At 35.5% G+C, this 25877-nt stretch overlaps 2 protein-coding genes across 3 annotated transcripts in view; both read right to left on the reverse strand.

Moving 5' to 3' along the window:
- The window catches only part of LOC106091508 (myosin-VIIa), a 68834-nt gene extending 54043 nt beyond the window's left edge, over nucleotides 1-14791 (reverse strand). The window contains exons 1-2 of one of the 2 annotated variants that reach the window (XM_059364791.1): nucleotides 14741-14791; nucleotides 8233-8425 (exon numbers count right to left, since the gene is read on the reverse strand). The gene's annotated coding sequence lies outside the window, so the exon portion shown is untranslated. Of the gene's footprint in view, nucleotides 1-8232; nucleotides 8426-14135; nucleotides 14570-14740 lie in introns of those variants that run through there. The other variant, XM_059364790.1, reaches the window with a different exon arrangement.
- Nucleotides 14792-22299: 7508 nt separating this feature from the next.
- On the reverse strand, nucleotides 22300-24254 carry LOC106091505 (transcription elongation factor S-II). Its single transcript, XM_013258041.2, has 2 exons — nucleotides 23965-24254; nucleotides 22300-23687 (listed from the first exon to the last, which is right to left on the reverse strand). Exons 1-2 carry the CDS (start codon nucleotides 24031-24033, stop codon nucleotides 22818-22820), a joined length of 939 nt encoding a protein of 312 aa, XP_013113495.1. The 5' UTR covers nucleotides 24034-24254; the 3' UTR covers nucleotides 22300-22817.
- Between the last annotated feature and the right edge of the window lie 1623 nt (nucleotides 24255-25877).

Raw genomic sequence — 25877 nt, forward strand, 5'->3', positions numbered from 1 at the left:
ACCATTGAACTGGGATGATGATGATAATGAAGGCATGAGGGGAGTAACCGGGCAAACTAAACTTTCCTCACATCCCTTTACATTTTATAAATTTTAATGGCGGATGTTTGTTGTTTCAAAAAGGTTTTTTTCTCGTTCGTTATTTTTTCATATCCCAAGCGTGGCCCTTTTCTTGGGGCTATATGTTAGCTTGATCACCTGTGAATTCATTACGAAGCTTAAAATGTAAGCCAATATTAAAAAAGAAGAAACGTGCTTGATAGTGAAATTATTTAAAAATATATTAATCATTATGGAGTTTATAATCTAAAACCAACGTGGTACGTCTTCTTGTAGGTGATTGTCAGCCATGCATTGTTACTGATTAATAATGATATAAATGAATATCAGAAGTTCCTCAATTGATAAAATTGTTTGTTTTTTTCGTCCCAACGATGGATGGACAAGTTGTAAATGAAAAAATCAAACCAAAACAAGTAAAAAGCATTGAGTTCGAACGGGTCGAACTTTGGATGCCCACCACCTCGGATCGCCATAATGCCTAATTTATGAACCCATAGCAGCTATAACGAAATATGGTCCCATTTGGACCAAACTCGGCATGTACATCGAGAGGTCGGGCCCTATCTCTATCTCTATATATAAAAGAGACGCATGATTGACTGACTGACTGATCAACGCCCAGACCAAACGGCTAAAGCTAGAATCATGAAATTTGGCACGAATGTGGGCCTTAGGTCGTAGGCGCACTATAAGACGGCGTTTTGTGATATTCGTATGTGTAGATACTAAAAAGTACGAAAATATGAATTTTTACCCAGCGCGAACGGATGGGGATAGAATTATGATTTCGAGCTCCAATCAAAGAGCTTCTCGAAAAAATAAGATTTGGTGACAAAAATTTCCCAAAATAGTACCGGAAGTGGAAAAATGGTACGTTTAGTACCGCAATTGGTACTTTTTGGTACCTGGTTTGTTAATTGTGGTAGAGCATTCAATTTTGGAATTTAGGTACACTATGACAACCTAAATTAAGATGCAAAAAGAGTTTTTGAATATTTAGAAACAAAAAAGTACCAAAAAAGGTACGAAATATGTGAACTTTGCATAGGGCGAACGGGTAGAGCTATAACTTCAAAATTTGGCGTAAATGGTTGTTGTTGCGCAATAAGGGTGGTAGATAGAAAAAAAATTAATAATAGTAATGGAAACGGAAGAAACGTACGTTTAGTACCGTATTTGGTACAATTTCACACATTCTTTACGGATTGAACTAGAGCTCTGCAATTTAACATGTAAATTCTTCTAAGAAATATATGTTGGCTGACTAAGTAATTTTTAACAAATCATACATTTTGATACCAAAAAGTACGAAATATCTTTTACAGTGAACGGAGAAGGTTAAAGTTAAAAAATTTGCTAAAAATGATCGATGTCTTGACAAATATGCGATAAGTTTTACCAAATTTGAAATGTTGAAATCGTACAAGGAGTGAAATAAAAAGTAAGTGCTGTAATTGGTACTATTTAGTACTTTCTTTATAGAATGAGCACCATAACTGAAATTGGGGTACAGGTACTTCTGGGCAGTATGTACCGGAGATTTAGTTGATATTCGCACATTTTGGTACTAGAACGTACAATATGGCACCTTCTTTACGGATTGAGCTACAGTTCTGAAATTTTGAATACTACGTACCGAGCGACTAGAAGATTTTGTTGATATTCGTTCATTTTGGTACTAAAACGTACAAAGTGGTACTTTATTTACATATATGAGCTACTTCTGTTAAATATGGGATACAGGTACGATTCGCTGACCCATAACAATCATTTTTGTCCATCAACGATATAGATGTTGAGCAATCAGAAGCTCTTGATGTTCTGGGCGTGAAAATACAAAGTGATATTCCGTTGGGCTAAACATGTGTTTGAAGTATCGAAAAAAGGATTCAAGTGCTTAGGCTTCCTTAAACGGTGTAAGAATTACAGCGATGACGTTCATTGGGGACAGTATAATAGTATCCAACTCTATTGCCTCCCTTCAACTTAGTCGCAATGTGGGCTGTTTGGCGCTGTTCTATCGGTACTTTCATGGTGTGTGTTCGTCTGATATTCGTCTTCTTATTCCTGATGTAGGGATGTTTGTCAGAGATACTAGACATTGCAGGACCGGACAATGCATTAAAGAGAGAATTCTTATTTCGCCCGAACTTTCCGGCCAATGTTTTTCCCACCCACTATGACATCCAGAGATTTTAGACAAATGTCAATAACCTCTACATCCTTTTCCCCCTCCAATTCCTAATTTTCATTCATAGGGGACATCCCCTTTGAGTTGGTCGATAGTGCTGTCCGATTCAATTTAAAGCTCAATGATAAGCGACCTCCATTTTATGGCCGACTCCGAACGGCATGCCGCAGAGCGACACCTCTTTGGGGAGAAGCTTCACAAATGTCGCCAGCATTAGGAGGGGATAACCACCGCGGAAAAATTTTTTGATGATCCTGCCAGGCGTTATAGGCGGACATGCAAACCTCTGCGCTACGGTGGCCTCCAACCATAGATGCCTCTTGATGTGAAGCCTTATCCATAAATACCACTTCTTGAATAAATTTTCCAAGTAATCTTTCTATCTTTGACTTGGCACAAAAGTCAAATTGGCATTGCACAAAAACAAAACAACGATTTCTTTGAACTCGATTTGGCATTATTCTTAGAAATTGAAATTGTTAACATTTAATGGATCTGTTATTTTTTTTTTATTGCATGTCTGTTTTCGTTCATTCTGTCTGTTCATTCGTCTGTTTTGGGGCTCTCTTACTGTCTGGGGTTTATTGGTTCTTCCATTGTCAATTGTCTAATTTAAATTCGTTCCAAACTATTTCATACCAAAAAAACAAAAACTAATTAGAGAGAAAGAGGGGCGAAATTCAAAACTTATGTAAAACTATAAACAAAGAAAAAACACATTAAAAACCATTAAAACCTCACATGACTGATAATGGAGTTAGTTGGGGGGTTTAGCAAGACAGATGGATGATGAACCGTTTGTTTGTTTGTCTGTCTGCCTATTTGTTGTCAGACAGTAGTTGCGTCAACTGACAGCTACTGTCACAAACCGACGACAACTCTCAGATGAAGAGTGAGAGAGCAGCAATAGATCTCTTTGCATATCTGTTCGTTTGACACAAAGCTCTCATTCGAATGTTAGAGCAATAATAAAGAAGAGAAAAAATAAAGCAAATTTCTAATAACATAAGAGCAAAGCCGGTTTATGGGTATTTTTTGCTGATTGTTGAATTGTTTTCTTATTACCACATTAGGGTGGCCAGGGGCATCCGCCGAATTTCAAGTAATTACGACTTTTTCAAGAAATGCATTTCATGATGCAAATTATAAACAAATAGGCCTGTTCCGATTTTCACGGAAGTTTGCGATTACAAATCGTAGCAATTCGTGCGATGATTGATTCTCCAGTTTCCGTGCGATTTTCATTTTATTTGCTTTAAAATCTATTATCTAAGAAAAGTAATCGGCGAAAAATATCACAAAAAAGGAATATAGTAATAGCCTTAAGAAGAAATTTGATAAATTCAATAGAAAACGCCTTGGAAATGCCCAAAAGCATTTTATGAATAAAAAAAAAGTTGAGATATGTTCTTAATCTAATAACCATTTATATTTTTACATTTTACTGACGTATTTTTGCAATATTTTGTAGGAAAATGTTATCAGATGTTTATATCCCTATGTGTTTGCAATGAATTCGCAAAAAATATCAACAGCGACAGCGGTGAACTTGGAGTGTGGTTAAATAAATCAAAATTCTTTGTAAAAAATGCATAAACATGGACTATTAAGATGTGAATTATTTCTATAGATATGCAGCATGATTCACCGAATAAGGTTAAGCTAAGCGATCAGTCTACAAAATTTTTTTTTATTTTTGGCAGTACTTGTCATTGAGAATGTCAACTTGTTCTCTTTTTGCATTCATTCTTTATTTACGTTTTCTCCTATATGATGACATTTTCAATCGACAGATTTGACATCCTTAATGATATTAATGCGGTTTATCCACTTTATGTTTTCGCTAAAGACTTAACCTTCTATTAGTGAATCCTGGATATGCAGCAATGCACTGCATACAGAACTAAATCCAACAATTTTAAAAAATATATCATATCTATAATGAAATTAACGCATTTATTCTGAATTAGCAGGGGCAAGTCTGACCGATTTTAAATTCGAAAAATTTTCGATTTCCGGAACATAAATTAAAGTCGAATTCGCATAATTCTTGCGATTGCAGTTATCGGAACAGGCCTGATTCAATGCAATTCATTATGTATGTCAAAATTTACATACCATTCATCATTTTTGCTATCACACTTGTATGTTATTTTCGTATGACATAACCCAAAAGTGTTAGCAAAACCTAATTTTTATGCGTACAAATTTTTAAAGTTGTGCGAAAGCTGGTTAAATCATAAAGCTGTGAAAACAAATGAATTTGCGATTGGTTTCGTTCGATTGACAACAAAAACAGCTGATATTGTTGTCAGAAGAAATAGATTACGCTCTAATCGAACAAATAAAATGTGAAATTTTGAAAAGTGATTTTCTTTTGTTAGCTTCAATCGTATCACACTATGGGCAGGTTTCTCTTAGTAAAAATAAAGTTCGTGTAAAATCCCATTTACACTGCTCTTTAAATCCGGATTTAATGGCTCGATCATCTGTTTTGCCTTTATAAAATCGGCTGACTAGAGCTTTAAATCCGGATAATCGTGGGGATAAACCCAAGACATATTAAACCAGGTAGTTTACAACAAACAGCCGAGTACAATTTTTTTCTCGCGATGTGGACTATCTTTCAACGAGTTTTGATTATGTGTGTACATTATAGTTAAGAACCATAAGGCACATAAAACACGAAAAATGACGCGAACTAGTAACATACTCAAAATCAGAGTTGCACTAATTACTGATTTTGACAGATAGTGCACTCAATATTTTGTTGTTGGCCAACTGCTCGTACCTGTAAATGAATATATGTATCTTGGATAAACATCCAGTTGGGCTTCTCGTACACTTTTAAGTTAATTTAGAAAATATGGCAACATTTCGCATCAATGGTATTCTATTCTGCTCTCGGAATAGCCGCTGAAATTCTTAATTTTTCCTCGAGCGGAATTGGACAGTAAGCAAATGTTGTTTCTTTATCCGCACTTATTGTTACACTATTTTATATATTTTTCCATTAAAATTAACTTTGGAAATGACACAAATAAACTGATTATTGGAAATTCGTGCGCAGTAAAAGGCGCATGGTACGTAACTCAACCAAAAGAGCAAATGTCGGTGCATTAGATTGCTCAAGTAAGCATGATTGCTACGCGTAGTATGTAACTCCAGCTTATGAGTGTTCGCGTACTCAAAAATTTGCACAAATGTTTGCGGAAGTCGCTTCTTTTTCCAAAAAAAGAGCGTGTGAGAGTGAAAAATATTTGGAGAGTTTTGTAAATGAGAGGTTGCAAATCGCGCGCTTCTTCCATTGAGCGACGATGCTCATTTTTGGCTCAATGGGTACGTAAATAAGCAGAATTGTCGATTTTGGAGTGAAGATCAGCCAGAAGCATTGCAAGAGCTACCAATGCATCCAGAAAAAGACAGAGTTTGGTGCGGTTTATAGGCTGGTGCGAATCGTAACGTAACTGTGAATCGTAACGTAACGGTGAGCGCTACCGTGAGATGATATACAATTTTTTTTTCGGCCAAAATGCAAGGGCTTGGCTTGCATGTCATATGGTTTCAACAAAGACGGTGCCACGCAGCACGCGTAATAATGGCCGCCTAGATCGTGCGATTTAAAGTCTTTAGACTGTCAATCATCATCAATCATTCTTGTGGAAACAATTTTGCATTTGAGTTGTATAAAACACATATACATCCTTCCTAAATATGATCCAGATCGCACCATATTTGACTGCCACATAGACCGATCTCCCAATTTAGGTCTTGGTTCCACAAAAGGCTCATTTATTTTGGAACCCACTATATCTGTTCCTAATGGGTTCATATACGACTATCCAAGTCTCCCAAATTAAGATTTACGAACCATAAACGGCGTATTTAATTCTTGCCCGATTTAGTCTTGGTCGAAAAGTAAATTGATATAGAACTATGTATCTCCGAAATATACTTCGGCTCACTTTTCTTCTGATTTCGACCAAACGTATGGAAGCTATGTATCCAAGGCCATGAGTATCCAAAGTATGAGACTCAAATGGGAAGTCTTAGGGAGTAGAGTACAAATCTTACAACTCATTAAAGCTGGCCCAGGAAAAATCTAAGGTTTTTTACAAGTGTTATACTCAGTGTGGCACTTATACTGCATATATTTGATAGTAAAAAACAACAACAAAGTAATCCAATAGAAAATCAATGATACCAGAAGGACCCATGGTCCTGAGAGCGAATCATGCCGGGGCAGCTTGTTTTCACAAAGTTGTAACAAAATTTCTTTAAAGCCAATGAAATTTTGCCTAAATTTCATGGAAATTTTGTCTAAAGGAAATGAAATTTCTCTGAAGATAAAACTCTGTTTGACTTCTTGTGTTCTGACAAAGATAAGAGCCCTTCGGATTTTCATTGTGAATGAAGTCAGTACTAGGCTTTAAAGCGAAATTTGTATTGGCGCAGCGACATGTCGCTTGTATTTTATTTATGGAACTCAAAATACGTTCGCATTTTGTTCGTCACTGAAAAGTCGAAGTCAGTACAAGGTTAAAAGGCAAACAATCTCTATAAAGCAATTTCAATAAAATTTCCTTTAATACAGGATTCACTGAATAAGGTTTAGCCAAGCTATCAGCCGACATACAATTTTTTTTATATTTGGGAGTACTTGGCATTGAGGATGTCAACTTGTTCTCTTTTTACATTCATTCTTTGTTTGCGATTTCTCATATTTGATGAAATTTTCAATTGGCAGATTTGACATCCTTAATGACCTAACCTTCTATTAGTGAATGCTGCTTTTAATAAAGTATGTCAATGAAATTTTCACTAAATTTGCTTGACAGTTTTTCTTATATAGAAAACATGATACAATTAAGAAGTAGCGTCGTTAGCACAACAACAAAAAATCTACCTTGAGTGGCAAATGCCGTAAATTGAAATGACAAAGTGGTTTTAGAAATAAACTTTGTTTTACAACTTATCTTCTTCAAATGTGTTTTATATTTGTATTATTTCATCACTGTTTTGTTGCGTATGTGGGGAATATCGGATCAAATATTGGGTTGCCCAAAAAGTAATTGCGGATTTTTCATATAGTCGGCGTTGACAAATTTTTTCACAGCTTGTGACTCTGTAATTGCATTCTTTCTTCTGTCAGTTATCAGCTGTTACTTTTAGCGTGCTTTAGAAAAAAGTGAAAACTATATTTGATTAAAGTTCATTCTAAGTTTTATTAAAAATGCATTTACTTTCTTTTAAAAAACACCTTTTTAAGATTTTAGAAAAAAATCACATCAGTGTTGTCAAGCCTTTGACATTTAGATTTAGTAGAAAAATAAAAAAAAAAATTGTACTCAGCTGTTCGAAGTACTCAGCTGTTATAAGTGCATCCTGCATAGAAAATGTTTATTGCAATATTCTCCTCAAAACCTGTTATTTTCGGTAAACATCTGGCAACCCTAAAGCTGATATTTACCCCAGTCATTGAAAAGGAACTTCAACAGCGGGGGCAATAGAGGTGCCAACATACATGAGATATTTAAGATGAAACAGAAAACAAAGCCAAAGAAAAAACACATCACATTGTCAAAGAAAAAACACATCACATTGTCAAAGAAAGCTTTGGAGAAGCAAAATTCAAACGGCAAAAATTTGTGGCGAAGGCAATGATGAAAGCCTCACACATGGAGCAAAGAAAGAGTTGAGTTGAAGTAATACCTACTCGTACTCAAGAAAAACTACTGTCATCATCAAAATGAAAAAATAAACAAAAGCAGAAACTAAACAATAAACAACAAGTTGTTACAAATTTCACCTCTTTGGCTTATAGAAAAAGAATCATTGTTCGCAAGCTTGAGCCGTTTGCTTTGGCAACTTTCGAACAAATTCAATTCAAATACAGGTATGATGAAATGAAAACGGGAAGGGGGTGGTGCATAAGCAAAAAGGTGCAGACGCTGAAAATGTTTTCGATAGACACTTACCTTATTGATGGATAATTGACTGTAAATTGCCACTGGCTCAGTGTTGTGAATGAATGCTGGCTCTTTGTGACAGACGTTGTTATCCCAAAACAATGGCACCTACTTCTTCGGCTGCTCTGTGTAATGCCAATAATGTATGTTTTAAAAGAAATTCCTTTTTTTGATTTTGTTTGATTTATTTTTCAGCAAAGCACTAAAAATTTGAATTTCAATTGATTAGAAAAGCTTCGCATATTTAGGGAATGTGGAAGAAAAAAAAAAAGATAGCAAAACGCGTTTACAGCTTCACAACTTGTTGCTTAGGAGTTTACACTTTTTTGCATGTTACGTTCTTTTGCTAAACAACACACGTCACGCCAGCCACCACGGCACGTATTCGAAATTTAATTAAGTGTATTTTTCATGATTATTTTTTTAATACATGTGCATACATACGTACACACATATATCTTTGTTCTTCGTTTTTATGTCGTTGTTGTGTTGCAAGTTTATTTATTTAAGACTCTTAAGGCATGCAACCAGACGCACTTGATACTTTATTCTCCAAACCGATACGATGCTCCTCAGCTCCCACCACCACCACCACCACCAACCACTCACTACACGCTACATATTATCTGAGGTGTGCATATACGAGTACTTCATTCTCGTATAACAAGTTACTGCACCTGTCTTGCGCTTCCTATTGTTGTTTTTTCTTTCCTTCTTTCTCCTCTTGTTTATAATTTTTTCTTCATTAAATTTGTTTTTTATGCTGTCAACTGTAGGTTAACTTAGACTCTTAGAGCCAGTTTGAAGACATTTCGGAATACCCGAAATTTTTTTTCAAACTGCACCTGCCAGAAGCTCAAGAGCTACATCACGTTATGGACCGATTCATAGCAGATTTGAAATTTATGTTGAAAGTCATGACTGCCCCGAATTATGGCAAGTAATTATGGCAATTTTACCTTAAACATTTTCTATTCCATACCTCAAAGAATAGCGAAAGCCATATTATTGTCCTTTTTAATCTTTCTCGCTCTTATCAGCGTCTGGATTTCCTTAAACCTGAAAAACCAACTTAAAGTAGTTTGTTCCCTTCACATATTCTTTAATTATTTTCCATTCTATACCGATTCCGGTATGGTGGGCACCGCAGCGCGAAGGTAAGCATGTCCGCCTACGACGTCGAATGCCTGAGTTCAAATCTTGGCATTACATAATAAATAATTTCAGGCGACATTTGAGTTCAAATCCTGGCGTTACATAATAAATAATTTCAGGCGAAATTTGTTAGATACCCAGCCATGTTAAAATTTATCCAATAAGTGGTTGGTTTGGTAAGGTTATGTGCCCTGATACGCATTCATCTTAGCCAGTAAGTAGGGCACTTTTACCTAAAACAATTTCCATTCAATTCGTCAAAGTCGGCATAATATGTTTCGTGAGATTATGTCCTTGATGTCCTTACTGCTCTTTCTCGCTCTGTCAGCGTCTGGATTTCCTAAACCTGAAAAGCCAACGTAAGTTATTCTGTATCACGACGCATAGGTTAGCATTTCCGCCTATGACGTCGAACGCCTGAGTTCAAATCTCGGCGTAACCGTCAAAAAAAAAAAATTTCAGCTGTGGTTTCTCCTTACAGATGCTGGCGACATTTGTTAGATACCCAGCCATGTTAAAACTTCTCCAACATGTGGCGTCGTTAAGCGGCACACCGTTCAGACTCGGCATAAAGAGGCCTCATATCATTGAGCTAAAACTTGAATAGGACTGCACTCTTTGATATGAGAGAAGTATCCTCTGTTCCTTAATGAAGTGTTCATGGTAAAATATGTGTGTAAACCGATTCCGTAGTCACTTTCATTGCATCAATTGTATTCATAAGCACCTGCTGATATCCTACGCATGTCTACGAATTAAGAAGTCTGTGTGCACTATCAAATCTTTATTCTTTGTGTGAATTTGTTCATCAATGCAAAGTAAGTTCATAATATTGAACATGCTTTCTATAATACTTTCCATTGACAATGCCTATTTGAATAGCTTCCAACAGTTGGTTAAAAAGTTTACTTCTATACTTTTCTTTGCGACTTTTTTTCCATGTTTGATTAAGCGAGGGCATTTAGCTCGCATATAAACCGATCTCCTTATTGCACTTCTTGAGTATCTTGAAGGTGTAGTTCTTATCTGATTTGGCTGAAATATTGCACAACGACTTCTCCTATGACCATTAATATACGTGCCATTGTCGGAATTTGTTCATAATTTAGCTCCCATATAAACCGAACTCTTGCTATATATATATATATAAATAAAAAAAAATTTTTTATATATATATATATATATATATATATATATATATATATATATATATATATATATATATATATATATATATATATATATATATATATATATATATATATATATGAGCAGTTTTTTCACTTGTTTCTCTTCCAAGAGGAGCTTAATGATCGATGATTTTGTGCAATGGAAAAGGAAAGCCAGAAACCCCAACACACCAACCATTATGGAATGCGTTTTGTCTTTGGTTAGAAGACTTTTCAACCATATTAGGTGTGACGGCTTCAAGGGCCATACATAGGTAGGTTGTACGTATATCGAAGATGCCGTGAAAACGTGTGTACGATGTAAGCACGACACTAACAAAGTTTGATACCTGTCACACTAGTTGTTCTTTCACCACATGGTTTTTTTCTTAGAAAAATGATGGGACGTTTCCAATACTGCCTGGTATTATTTAGTTCCCGTCATTGGCAAAGATTTTTAATACCATTTGGTATCAATTCAATTCCAGACAAAGGAGGCTATTAAGAATTGACGGTGTCACATTTGTATTCTTTTCGCTGCTCCAGAAGTGTGGTTGAGCTAAACCTGTTCAAAAACTCGAAGGCGGTGAAAATGGAAATTGTGCAAATACTAAGGACACTCTACATTAAAAACATGGCAGTCTCTTGTGTGCAAAACGTTTCTGTGTTGATGTACTCATATGAAAACCACTTCTGGGAATAATTGAGGTTGGTCACCGTGTAACATTACTTTTTCTAATTATTAACATAAATAATCAAAATAAAATTAAAATTATTTTCAATGTTTTAATCAATAACCAATAAAAGATTAGTATTAAAACCAATACCAGTTCAGTAATAGGGCTAGCACCAAACGGTACTTATAATTTTATGTTTCAACAATACTACCGGTATTGTTTTAGTACCATACGGTGTTGCTTTACTATCAATACGGTATGGTACTGAAATGAGCACGTTTGGTATCAATATTTCTCTGGGTGTAGCGATGGACTTATTTTCCACACGATTACATGGTCTGCATAGTGTACATATATTATTTGTGCATCTTTTAGAGGTTGTATTGATGTCTTCGTTCGATTGTATGTAAAAATTATATGGTGATTAATTAGGGTTTTCATGCCAGTTTTTCGGAATGACAAAAATCGGTTTCTTGACTAAACCCATTTCCGATTTTTAAAGGTTTTATCAAAATTTTGTTTTAAGTGAAAAAATTGTGGTTATATTTTTCACACATTTTTCTCTTTAACCAAATATTTGTCTTGTAAGTAAGTAACACAAATTATGGCTTCAGGTTTTTTTTCTAAATTTTTTCTTTATAGAATCTTTTATCAAAATTTTGTATTTAGAAAAAATTGTATCAAAATTTCGTCTTTTTAGAGACATTAACCAAATTTTGTCTTAAGAGAAAATTATATTTAAAAAATTTAAAATTTTGGTTGGCTTGTTTAAGATTTGGTAGGTTTCTATGAAAATTTTTGTAAGTATATGCCCTTCGTTTGATAATACAATGAAGTTATGTTTTCTAATTGATTTGGAGTGTATGCTCGCAATTGGAATATGTCATACAGTTTTCAAACCTCTTAGTAACACTCTGCAGAATATAACTCCTAATTGTGTATTTTGCTTACAGTTACGCTTATCAAAACAAATCCAGTATATGTGGTTTTCATCTTTGAAGCCATTTAATTTTTCTATTAAGTTATCTATGACTTTTTATAAAATCCTTCTCAGATTTTTTGCAAGAACGCCGATAAACGATAAAATCTCTTCAGAAGATGATAAATTGATATTTAAATTGAATCTCATATTTTTGTAGAAGTTATGAGAAAATAAATGCAGTTTCTGAAATACTTCTCTGTATTTTGATTGTGATTTATGAATATTTTCAATATCACCACAGATGACTTGTGCTAGCAAAAAACTTTCTTTGGAAACCTTATCACATGGCAAATTTTATATTTGAACTACAAGGTGTCGCACTACGGCACACCGTTCGGACTCGGCTATAAAAGTGGTTCCGTTATCATTGTTCCTTAATGGAATGTTCATGGACAAATTTGCGTTTGCACTACAAGGCATTATGGCCGATCCTATATTACCTTATTTCGTTATTACATGCTTGAGAAAATTATGACGAAGGAGAACCTATATACAGTTCCATCTTCCTATTTAACTTTTTAATTGTGGAGAAAACTCGTTTTACATAGGATTTTAATGAAATTTAAAATGGGGAGTTATATTAGGATAACTTCTTCATGTGCTTCAAGTATGATGAACGCCCGCATATTTTTTGAAACGGTTATTTTCTTCCGATGTCGATGAAACTTGAAGTAGTCGGAGATATTAGCTCCTCCAATACTTTTTTCATGTGTTGTATACAGTATTACTTACTATGCAGATGCACTTGTTGAAAATTGACTGCACCGGTAATCGAACTAAATTTACTTCTATTATTGGCAACCCTAGTAACGCCACAACAACAGTTATAGCTGTCAAATTATATGGACGTGCTACTTTAACAAGAATTAAATAATTTGGAAATCTGGCGGAAATGCTTAATATAGATGGCTGTATTGCAATTAAGAATTTAAAATGTCCTATATTTTTTACGAATCCATCCTTCAACTCTAAAAATGAGAATCTTAAGGTTTTTTTTTTTAAATTGGAACCTCCGTTAACCAGGCATTGTCATCTATTTTTGTTATTGTATTGTTTACCTGGTGTTGCTCGCTCTTAATTTTTTCTCTCTCTCTCTCTCTCTCTCTCTGTATTGAAATCTCCCTATCTCAAACAAACATCTGCCTCCTTTTATTAAACTCTAACAAGTATCTTCTCTTTTGCTAACATATACCGAACCGAGCGATGAGGTTCGTAGGTTTAATGGTGTTGGTGTTTAATTCTTAGCTTGGTAAGTGGCTTTGAGCCATGATTAGGAACACAACGCAGGTTTGCCTGATTGTTCGTTGCCAATGTTGTTGTTGTCGTTGTATTGTTACAATCATTGTCGTGTCGGCGTCTAATTCTATGCCATAGCCTTTGGCTGTCTGTGTATTTTTGTTAGATTTCTTTGTAGTATCTTTCTCTTATTTTATGAGGTGAATGCACCCTCTTTCTCTTTTGTTTTAAAATTCTTCTTCTTGTTGCTTAGAATCCAGCTTAAATACACAAACAGCCGACTAACGAAAAACTCGAAAATTGCAAGACACTTCAAATATCAGACATAATTTTTTTCTTTTAACGTTAGGGGATTTTTCTTTTTATCCCAGCCAAGTGATAGGTAGGTTGGAAGACCAACCATTGTGTTCTGAAGAATTCGAATTCATTTTTCAATTAGCACTTCTCATTTCCCATTTTGGGGTTAAATTCTTGAAGACAATGTTAATTTGCCCGAGTGGTGGCAGAACGTACGAACATTTTAAATATGAAAACGGTTAATCCGACATCGGCTGAGATCTAACTGAGAACACGTCCATCGTAGTCGACGACGGCGACGACTTCATTTTTTTATGGTTGGTAGTATATCTTTTTTCCGTAGTTGTTGTTGATTTTTTTTTTCAAAACAGGTTACATAAATGGGTCACTTCTCACTTCACATATTTTCCAACAGGTTAGTTTGTGGCAATACTCCACCATTATGCACTTCCTGGTTTCGTTTTGGTCCGTTTGGTCGGTGGGTCGTTGTTGCAACGCACTGCCTATTTTAATGCTGCACTTCCAAATCAAAAAAAAAATCCAAGTGATTTATTGGCACTCAATGGAATTTGTTGTTTTGGTTTGCGAATTCATTACATTTTCTTTTTAGCACAATTTTATTTTTTGCACTTCAATTATTTTCTGCGTGTATCGTACACAACTATAGTATTTTGTAGTTATTGTTGTCCACGTTGGTGATGGTGTTGGTGGTGTGGTATGTACACATTTTTTATATTTTTGTTTTATTAAATATTCTTTCTTGTTGATTTCCTGCTGTTGCTTTTCACCACCTCACCATTTTCGTTTTTTTTTTTTAAATTTTCTGCGTGTATATGCTTGCTGTTGTCTTCTTTCACAGAGGAAAATACAAAAGTATTTTTAGTTGTTGCACCATAAACCATTATCGAAAAATTGAATTTCATATAACGTTGATAATAATTATTAAAAATATTTTATTTAATTAGAGTTAATTAAACATTAAAAAGAAAAAAGTTGTACACCTTTGCTTTCCGCCAAAAACAACTTAACACGACGACAGGTAAACTCGCACTAAGCACTAACGTATTTTCAACGATATCTGCTACCACCATGGTTGGCTCTTCATTATTTCGCCGTGTTGTTGTTGGTGTATTCGTATTTCATGGATTGTTGGTTGATGATCTGTTATTGGTATGAGTGAGACTCAAAACGCATTTTAAAAATATGTGAGAGAGGTAGAGAAGAGAGATTTATTGACATAGAAAACTACAGGGTTGCCGACAGGTGGAAATAAAAAATTGCTAAATTCATTATTTAGCAAAACGAAAAAATAAATGTTTTGGGAGAAATATGGTGCATTCCAGGAAAGCAAAAATAGTAAGAGCTTTGAATTAAAACAAGGAAGAACACTCAACCAAAAAACACCTAAATGCACATGTAGGCCGATTGGGACCATATGGGTCACTATTAAAAATAATTAACGGTTTGTCTAGAGGGCTTTGCCCCACAGAAAAGAGGACCGACCGAGCAGTATATGGGATTCAAATGAAAGGTATTTGGGTACAGTACGAATAGGATACACAAATTCGGCGCCAAAAAACTGGGTGGCAGACCCACCCCTTTAAGACTATCACGATAAACAGCTTAAGGTGGCTTTGCTGGCGCCCGGGCCATCAATGTGTATTGGTAAATGAGACTGATGACGTGTTAGGCAGGAATGAGCGGCTGAAGAGTATAGTCCAATCTACGGAATCAGTCAACCTACCCCATGCAAGTGAGATGAACAATTTCCGAAAACGGACCCAAACCTTCAAGTGGAGGCGGAAATTGAATCGGAAAAGTTTACAAGAATAAAAAAAAAGTTTACAAGAATAAAATGTGGGTTGATGGGCAGAGTTTTCTAATAAGCCACTTACCCTAAGTCTGAGTAAGCTTTAGCCCGGGCTTCGGATAGGGTTCATACTGACCATTAAAATCTCAGGATGTAGATGCAGTGTGAAGTCAGGGAGATCCAGACTTCTTCAGAGATTTTGGGGAGAAGAAAGATTTAACGACGACATGCCCTGCAATAGCGATACAAGTCGTCCTTATCTTACGATACATAAAATGGATGACTAGAGATTCTCGTCAATAACAGCATTTTCCGTTCCATCTGACTTCCTACCGCGAGACAGAGGCGAGGTCGAGCATCGTTTTTGCGATTGGCCAGCATAAGCAGGGATAACGCATAGGTTTTTAGGTGAACTTCTTTTGTCTAGATTGGTTCCTTTCAGACACATGGTTCTCTCTCCATTCTTCAGCCCTTATAGAAGGTAAATGGTTTACTAAAGTAAACTCTCGCCAATAAGAGAGGCCGGGTTTTAAATGACTGTACTTTGCCAATACCGCCTGCTATTATTTCGTTCGCATCATTGGCAATGATTTGTAATACCATTTGGTATCAATTCAATACCAGACAAAGGAGGCTTTTCAAAATTGACGGCGTTACATTTGTATTCCTGTCATCGCGCCAGAAGTGTTGTTGAGCTTCGTACTTAAAATATTGAAGCCACTATAAAATATTTGTAAAAAAATAAATGAAACACGTTGTTGCTTTGCTATCAATGCCTTATGGTACTGAAGTGAGCACGTTTGGTATCAACTTTTTTCTGGGTGTAGCCGACGTGAAAAGGACTCAAACCAAAAAACACAAAGTTCAATCTCTTAAACCTAAAACACCACGAAACAGCGCACGAATATAAGACAACGTTAACGGAGAAGCTGCAAAATAACACCAATACATGGGCCGACATAACAGCAGTATGTACGGAGACGGCCACCTCTATCATAAGCATTGCCCGACAATCCCAAACACCATGGATAAATAACACTGGAAACGTCTCGAAAACCGCAGCCAGGACAAAATATCGTGCTTCTGCAGCGTATTTCGCCTGCACTTGACAGCATTTTCAGGAAGGAAAAGCTAGGTTTTCGACCAGGACATTCTTGTGTTGACCATATTACCTCCCTGCACATAATTATTTTACAGTCTGCATAACTTTTATTCATCGATTTCGAGCGTGCGTTTGCCACAGTTTCGTGAACTTCAATGTAGAGCACGCTTTTGAATAAAGGCACCCCTGAAAAGATCGTGACACTAATTAGGGAGCTGAATAGAAATGCTGAAATGCAGTCCGCTTCAATGGAAAAGAGAGCCGATCTTTCGGGATCGATAAAGGAGTAAAGCAGGGTTGCATCCTATCGCCGGTGCTATTTTAAATTTTATTACACTTCGTATTAGAAGCAACTAATGCTGAGACACCCTCATATACAAAAATCAACCCCAAACGAAACTGTCTTGAGTGACATATGTCGTAAATAGAAATGTCAAAGTGGTTTTAGAAAAAAACTTTGTTTTACAACTTATCTTCTACAAATGTGTTTCATATTTGTATTTTCATCATTATTACACTGTTTTGTTGCTTCTGTATGAAATATCGGATCGAATAGAACATCTTTTTAAAGGTGGTCTCATTTTTACAACAACCATAAATCGTATGGTAACGGCGTGAGACCACCTTTTTAATTGAAGGCTCTCATCAGCTGATTTTATAAAGGGAAAACAGGTGATCGAGCCATTAAATCCGGATTTAAAGAGCAGGTAAACGGGGTTTTAGACAACAGTTTATATAGAATTAGCTGGGTCGATCGACTTTGTGAAAAGTCGACTTTTTGCAAAACTAAGTCGAAAAATTGACTTGTTTTTTTGATAAAAGTCTAAAAGTCGAACTTTTCTCCCCAACTTTATCTGAGTCCTATACTGGCACGGTCACGAAATAAGTCCTGTTTAGGGGTGCTAGTACGGCCTTTCAGATATTTCGCCCCAATGTGGATATCAAAATGGTGCTGTACTCCCAAATTTCTTTCATTTGAGCCTTATATTGCTAGTTCGGTAAATATGTCTTGTATGGGGGCGTTTTTGGGGGTGAGGTGAACCCCCATGTATCGGATTCGTGCTCTAGTCTCAAATACCTTTCATTTGAGCCTAATATTGTTATTGCTGGTTTAAATTTCCATGTGGCGGGCTCAGAATTGAGCCCCTTTTTGCCATAATCAAAAAAGATGCCTTACGGTTAAATTCCTTTAATTTGAGTTGCAATTGCGTTTAGTTTAAGGGGGAGTTTATGGGGTGAGACTATCCCCCAAAGGTGTATTGTTGAGTGGAGACGTCCCCCGGCACTTAAGGGACATTTTATGCCACGTGCGTACTCTTCTCTTAAATACCTTTCATTTGATGCCCATATTGTCCCAGTTGGTAAACATGTCCGTTCGGGTGGGTTAGGGGGATGGGGTGACCCACCAAACATTTAGTCCCAAAATTGGATACCAGATTCGTTTTATACTCTCAAATACCTCTAATTTGATACCCATATTGTAGTAATTGGTCTATAAATCCGTTTGGCGGGTTTTGGAGGTGGGCGGCTCTCCTAGACACCGCACTTCAGATTCTGATACCAAATTTTTGATTTTTGGTTAATGAAAGTGTGCCAACAAAATTTTGCTTATATCGCCGTACCCATCTCCGAGATCTAATGTTTTTGAAAATTATGGTCAGAGGGAGGGTGGGTAAGTTAAAAAATAATTCCTAAATAGCGCCGATAGATGACGCTAATTCAAATGTTAGTGCTACTATCTTGGCATGGCTTAACGCCTATATATGTATGGTCTTGTCTATCGATGAGCTGAAAATGGTGAACAATTTTAACCACTCTGCCCTCATGTTGGCTTCTCTGAATTAACGCCATCTACTGGCTGTTAGATCATCTAAATCCTAAAACAGTCGATAGATGGCGCTGATTCGAATGTTAGTGCTACTATCTTGGCATGGCTTAACGCCTATATATGGTCTTGTCTATCGATGAGCTGAAAATGGTTGCAAACATTACGGTTTGCAACTCCTCCTATCACGCTGGACTTCATAATTTTGGGGGTATGAAGACCTATATTTATTTGCGTCCCCACACATTAATTAAATCACACAGTGTCCTGTTAGGTCATTATGATTGATCGACTATTTTGGGGTGAATTGGTCGTCTAGAAGAGAGCACGAGAGCAAATTTTGACATTTAGAAAAAAGAGAACCTGTAAATTTATACTGGGACTTTTTTTGCCAGCAGAAATTTGCAACTTTGAACAGATGTGTTGTAAAGGTCAGCTGATTGAGTGGGTGTAGCTGGGCAGTTAAGCAAGTGAAGCACAGTGGTATAAGAAAAATTAGTGCAAATAAATCTGCCAATTGTGGACGGATGCAGATATCTTCCATGATAACAAAGTGTCCGTAGCCACCACATAGCCAAATAGAAAGCTCCTTCAGCCTTACAGTGGTCGAAGCAATTTATCTAGCCACAATATACCAAAGTCCAAGGTATATTTGTCAGTACAACAAGTGTTCTTTTGTATACGGTGATGGCATGTACAGCAGTTGTAGTCCTATGTAGCCTTCGAAATGCATGCTGATGCTTGGCGAATGGAAATTGTCCAACGAGAGGAGCGGGAGGAGTAGTCGCTAATGCGTCTTGGCTACTGATGAGAGAAGGGAGATCGGTCTGTACGACTCCCCCTTGCTCTTGTCCTCTTCAGGTTTCAGTAGCGGGATCAGACTGCCCATCTTCCAAACATGGGCTCCAGGCAGAACCAAATTCTTCAGCATCAGTGTAAAGATTCTGTCTGGAACCAGAGCTTTGCACGACTTGGCGCCACGGATGATTCTCGGTTGTTGTTGTTGTTGTAGCAGTGTGTTTTACAATGAAAGAATCCATCGGGCCAATGCGGTACGTTCAACCGGCTGCCATGGGAATGCACGGTAATTTGTGATGGCTGTCCATCGGCACGAAGATCACGGATATCAAATGGCTCCCCTTCTCGCCTCTCTCTGGTCAATAAATTGACGTTTATCTAAGGAAAATATCTCAAAATACCGCCAGCATTTTTTATTTAAAAAAAGCAAATAAAAAACAAACCAAAACAAAAATCAGCTGTTTTTTCGCAAATTTTCACTGTAAGTAGTTCGCGTACTTTTGCTTGCAAATTTTTTGAAGAGAGTAAAAATCTAATTTTTATGTCATATTCGTAGTCTACTCCCGAATACATTTCATTCGAGTGGTATGTTGTTTGTTAGGGACAGTTTCTGGAGTTGGGCGACCCCTTGGATACTTGAACCCAATTTTTAATACCATATTCGTATTCTACTCTCCAATAGCTTTAATATCGTCCCTATCGGTCCACTTTTGAATTTGGGTAGTGTTTTTGGGGTAACGGGGGAGGATCCGCCTCTTTCAATATCAACAAATTATAAAGCCTATACGTGCTCCCCGACCATATTCGTATTCTACTCCCGAATACCTTTCATTCGAGTCCCATATTGTCATTATCCTTCAATAAAACTATTTTAGGGTCGGGGTGGCCCCCACATTACTTGGATCCATGTTTTGATATAAAATTCGTACTTTACTCCTGAGAACATTTTATTTGAGTTTCATATTGTAACGATCGGTCCACTTTTATTTTTGAGTCGTACTTATGGGATAAGGGGGAGGGTCCGCCCCCTTCCAATATCAACGCATAATAAAGCCTATATCTGCTCCCCGACCATATTCGTATTCCACTCCCGAATACTTTTCATTCGAGTCTCATATTGTCGTTATCGTCCAATAAACTTATTTTAGGGTCGGGGCGGCCCCCCAGTTACTTGGATCCAACTTTTGATATCAAATTTGTATTCTACTCCCGAATATCTTTCATTTGAGTCCCATTTTTTATAGAAATAAAATTTTGACAAAATTTTCCATAGAAATAAAATTTTGACAAAATTTTCTATAGAAATAAAATTTTGACAAAATTTTCTATAGAAATAAAATTTTGACAAATTTTTCTATGGAAATAAAATTTTGACAAAATTTTCTGTAGAAATGAAATGTTGACAAAATTTACTATAGAAATGAAATTTTGACAAAATTTTCTATGCAAATGAAATTTTGACAAAATTTTCTATGCAAATGAAATTTTGACAAAAATTTCTTTAGAAATGAAACTGACCAAATTTTCTATAGAAATAAAATTTTGGCAAAATTTTCCATAGAAATAAAATTTTGGCAAAATTTTCCATAGAAATAAAATTTTGGCAAAATTTTCCATAGAAATAAAATTTTGACAAAATTTTCTATAGAAATAAAATTTTGACAATATTTTCTATAGAAATAAAATTTTGACAAAATTTTCTATAGAAATAAAATTTTGACAAAATTTTCTATAGAAATAAAATTTTGACAAAATTTTCTATAGAAATAAAATTTTGACAAAATTTTCTATAGAAATAAAATTTTGACAAAATTTTCTATAGAAATAAAATTTTGACAAAATTTTCTATAGAAATAAAATTTTGACAAAATTTTCTATAGAAATAAAATTTTGACAAAATTTTCTATAGAAATAAAATTTTGACAAAATTTTCTATAGAAATAAAATTTTGACAAAATTTTCTATAGAAATAAAATTTTGACAAAATTTTCTATAGAAATAAAATTTTGACAAAATTTTCTATAGAAATAAAATTTTGACAAAATTTTCTATAGAAATAAAATTTTGACAAAATTTTCTATAGAAATAAAATTTTGACAAAATTTTCTATAGAAATAAAATTTTGACAAAATTTTCTATAGAAATAAAATTTTGACAAAATTTTCTATAGAAATAAAATTTTGACAAAATTTTCTATAGAAATAAAATTTTGACAAAATTTTCTATAGAAATAAAATTTTGACAAAATTTTCTATAGAAATAAAATTTTGACAAAATTTTCTATAGAAATAAAATTTTGACAAAATTTTCTATAGAAATAAAATTTTGACAAAATTTTCTATAGAAATAAAATTTTGACAAAATTTTCTATAGAAATAAAATTTTGACAAATTTTTCTATGGAAATAAAATTTTGACAAAATTTTCTGTAGAAATGAAATGTTGACAAAATTTACTATAGAAATGAAATTTTGACAAAATTTTCTATGCAAATGAAATTTTGACAAAATTTTCTTTAGAAATGAAACTGACCAAATTTTCTATAGAAAAAAAATTTTGACAAAATTTTCCATAGAAATAAAATTTTGACAAAATTTTCTATAGAAATAAAATTTTGACAAAATTTTCCATAGAAATAAAATTTTGACAAAATTTTCTATAGAAATAAAATTTTGACAAAATTTTCTATAGAAATAAAATTTTGACAAAATTTTCTATAGAAATAAAATTTTGACAAAATTTTCTATAGAAATAAAATTTTGACAAAATTTGTATAGAAATAAAATGTAAAAAAAATTTTCTAAAGAAGTAAAATTTTTTGAAATTTTTTTTTTGGAAATATAAAAAAGGTTGCTGGAAAAAATGTGAAAAAGGGAAATTCTTCAGTCCTCAAAACGTGGGCAATTTGACCCTTAGTCGCACGGCACTAACGTTCGACACGCAGGTCTACGTGTTCTTGAACTGAAATGTTAGTCATAACTTCGTTGGCATGGTTTGCCATATTGCGAAGAATTAAGAACCATCAGTTTTATTATTTCTCAATCAATTTTATTGTTTTACATTATTCCAGGGTCGTTTGTATGTTAAAACCATAATCTGATGATCTCCACATTGAAATGAAGAAGGATTTTGTGGCAATACATATTGAAAATGAATAGGGGTCTGGGGAATTTGGTGGTTGCATATTTATGTATGCACCAAACAATGTCCAAAAAATACAATAAATAAATACATATATACTGTGTTGAATGTGTATGTGGGGAAATTGTACAACTTTTGTTTCTATATATTGACAGTATTTTCTTTACCTTTTCTTCTTCTTCGTTTCGTGTGGGGCTTGTGAAACTTAAAGTTAAAAACTAACGCCTTAAAAATTATAAAGCAGAAATAAATTTCTATTCAACGAACGCATGTCGAATTAAATTATGAATTAAAAAAATATAAAATAATAATATTTAAAGAAGGGGACTTGATGGTTCGGTCGTTCGTTTCGGTCTGCCAGCAATGAATTGCCCTCGCTGCGAGTGTTGCCATTCGATTCATTTCAGCAGAACTTCCAGCGATTGCCGCACTCGTTGCACATCACAAAAGTGGTCATAGGTTCATCAGAGGAACGCGTCTGCAGTTGATTGTAGGTGCAATTGCGTTTCTTGCATTTGCCGCATTTGAGTAGATCTGTTTTGGTACCTTGCACAGTGGCCAGTTGGGCATCGTTGATGGCTTCTTTGACGAATTTCTCACGAACCTTTTTCATTTCATCACTGGCCATTTCTTCTGGCGTCATTTTGGCCAATTGCTGGGCGGTAATGGCTCCGCACATGTAATTGCTGCGTAGAGTGGGATTTTTGGGATCTCTAAGGTTGGCCACACGCGAACGTATGCGATTTTTGTACTTCATATCGGTGTTTTTGAACTCATTGTATATGGCATCTTCCAACTCCGAAGCCATTTCCTCGGGTTCGGGACATCCCTCAGGAATCTCTCCAACTTTCAGAGCATTGCACAGCATCTCGCGGCACTTCAGACGTACGGCATCGTTTAAGCCAGACGAGGCCGGGAAAGAAGTCTGTGTTGTTTTGCGTTCATCTTTGGCCGCTGATGAGGAGGAAGATTTCTTATCGTCCTTTTTATCCTTTGACGAGGATGAAGATGACGAAGACTTTTCCTTGTCTTTGCTGGAAGAGCTCGATGATTTGCTAGAGGACTTGCTCGATTCCTTGCTCCCCGCCGAAGGTGGAGCCAAGAATCGCTTCCAGCTCTTGATAAGAGTTTTGGCCAGGGCTATAACCTCGTCGTCTTTGCTACTCTTTCTCAGCTCATTGACAGTCATGCCAATGCGGGTTTTCGTCAAAATTTCCAAATTTATGTTCAAAGCCTGCAATGCCTTTAATAAATCCAAAGCTTGCTCTTGTCCCTGCAAAGTAGAGTAATAAAAATATTGACAAAAACATTACAAACGTGGTTTGAAAAGCACTGCATTTATGTTGCCGGCGGCTGTACCTAAAAAAAAAAACAAAAAACAAACAGGCACAAGAAAGGCGCGCATGGGATTGGTGGTTTTTTCGATTTTCACTGTGCCACATTCAGAGGTGCTTAGCACAAGAACACATTATCTCGCCCAACACTTGAACTAAATTGTATTATCTAATTTTATGAGAAATCACGTTTATTTCTGCGGAAAGCCAACTTACTGTGCCATCATCTGTTGTGATTTTGCCCATTTTCTTTTGTATTTTGAAAACTTCTTCCTCGACACTCATTTTGATCTGCTCTGTGAGTTTTCAACCACAATTCCGATAAAGGGTCCTGTTTATTAATAAAAGCACCTACAAACTACGTCAACAAATGTTTGTTTTCGACAAACAATTAAAATATTTTATGTTCTCTATTGAGAAAAGCGACAATTCGAAAATTTATTTCCTTTTCGTGTGCTCGTTGCAGAAAAAAATAATTTTACGCTTCCTTTGCTCTGCACATTCGCTTGTATTGACAAGTGTAAGAGTTGCCACTTATTTGAATTTGGCAAAGGCGCGACTTAAATAAAAGCGTTGTTAATAAGCTGAAAAAACTGAGGGTACACTCATGTGGTAATACTACGTCATCAGAATTTCTCAAAAATCACGTTTACACTCATGGCAGAATTTTTTTAAAGGTTGTCTCATATGTACAACAACATAAAAACCATGAGCAGAGAAAATGTAAGGAAGGCGATAAAAACAAAGAGAAGCCATTGTTATTGCCCATAGGTTCGAACATGGTACAAGAACTTAGAAGGTAAGGTCATTTGCCCAGCAACATCATTTTTTTGTACAACCCTGGTGGATTCTTGACAACTCGTAATGTTAAATGCCGTCTAGGCAGCAGTATGTCTGCCGAGGTTAGAAGAAGAAAAAAGTTTAATAATTTTTCTGGCCCAGAGAAATTCATAACTTATTGTTTTGTTCACCCACCGATGAGAGCCAAATTCAATGTTGAGTGAAAAACGTATACCAGCATTTCCACATAAAGAAATAGAAGCCGAGTCAGTTATGGAAACAATAAAATACTCATGTGAATATTGTGATGGTGAAAATATCAAATCTTCCAAGCAGAAGATTTATTATTGCCACGAAAACAACCACAAAGAATCGTAAAAACGACCATGCATTCTTCCTTTTTCCAACTTCTAGAAACTTTTTTAACTTGCAAAAACCAAACTTGAATAAAAAATTCAACCAACTTTCAATATTTCGTTTCCAAGTATTTTGTTTTCATGTAAACAACTCACAAAGCTTACACATCAACGTTTGACTTTAGGGGATTTGTCGAATTCAAAAAATTGTACTCAGCTGTTCGCATGACCATACCTTTAAGTTCTTGTACCATGGGTTCGAAGATGGGAATATCTCTCTCGTTGAATTTTAGCACAGTGAGCAACAGTGATCCATCTACATCTGTGTTCAATATGGTATAGATTGCTCTATGATTGAATATAGCTGCTATATATATCGATCTCCCGATTTAAGGTCTTCGGCACATAAAAGGCGCATCTATTACCCAATTTCGCATTTGGTACAGTGAGATGTGTTAAGCCTTTCGACATCCGTGCCGAATATGGTTCAGATCGGGCTATCTTTGGATATAGTTGCCATATATACCAATCCCCCAATTCAAGTTCTCGGATATATAAAAGGGGTATTTATTACCTCATCTCTGTGAAATTTAGCACATTGAGTAACGCTAGACCCATCGGCATATGCATCCAATATGGTCCAGATAGGTCTATATTTGGATATAGCTAGCGCTTAAACTGTAAATTGTGTTAGCCGAGTTTGGTCCAAATAGCACCATATTTCGATATAGCAGCATAGATTCTTAAGGTATCCATTTTTTAACCGGATTTTGACGAAATTTGGTTGATGCATATATCCGAGGTGGTGGATGTTCCAAGTTCAGTCCGGCCACACTTTGCCCATTTTCCAGCCACCGGGAACTATGAGAGTACTGAGAGATATTTTAAGGACCTTGGACAGGTAATCGACTTTCGATACATCAAAATTTTTGAGGCTTTTCCTTGGTTTGGAAACTACCAATACGACAAATGGCTGTTATTCTCGCCCTATCA

Source organism: Stomoxys calcitrans, chromosome 3 (genome assembly GCF_963082655.1).
Source record: "Stomoxys calcitrans chromosome 3, idStoCalc2.1, whole genome shotgun sequence".
NCBI lineage: Eukaryota > Metazoa > Arthropoda > Insecta > Diptera > Muscidae > Stomoxys > Stomoxys calcitrans.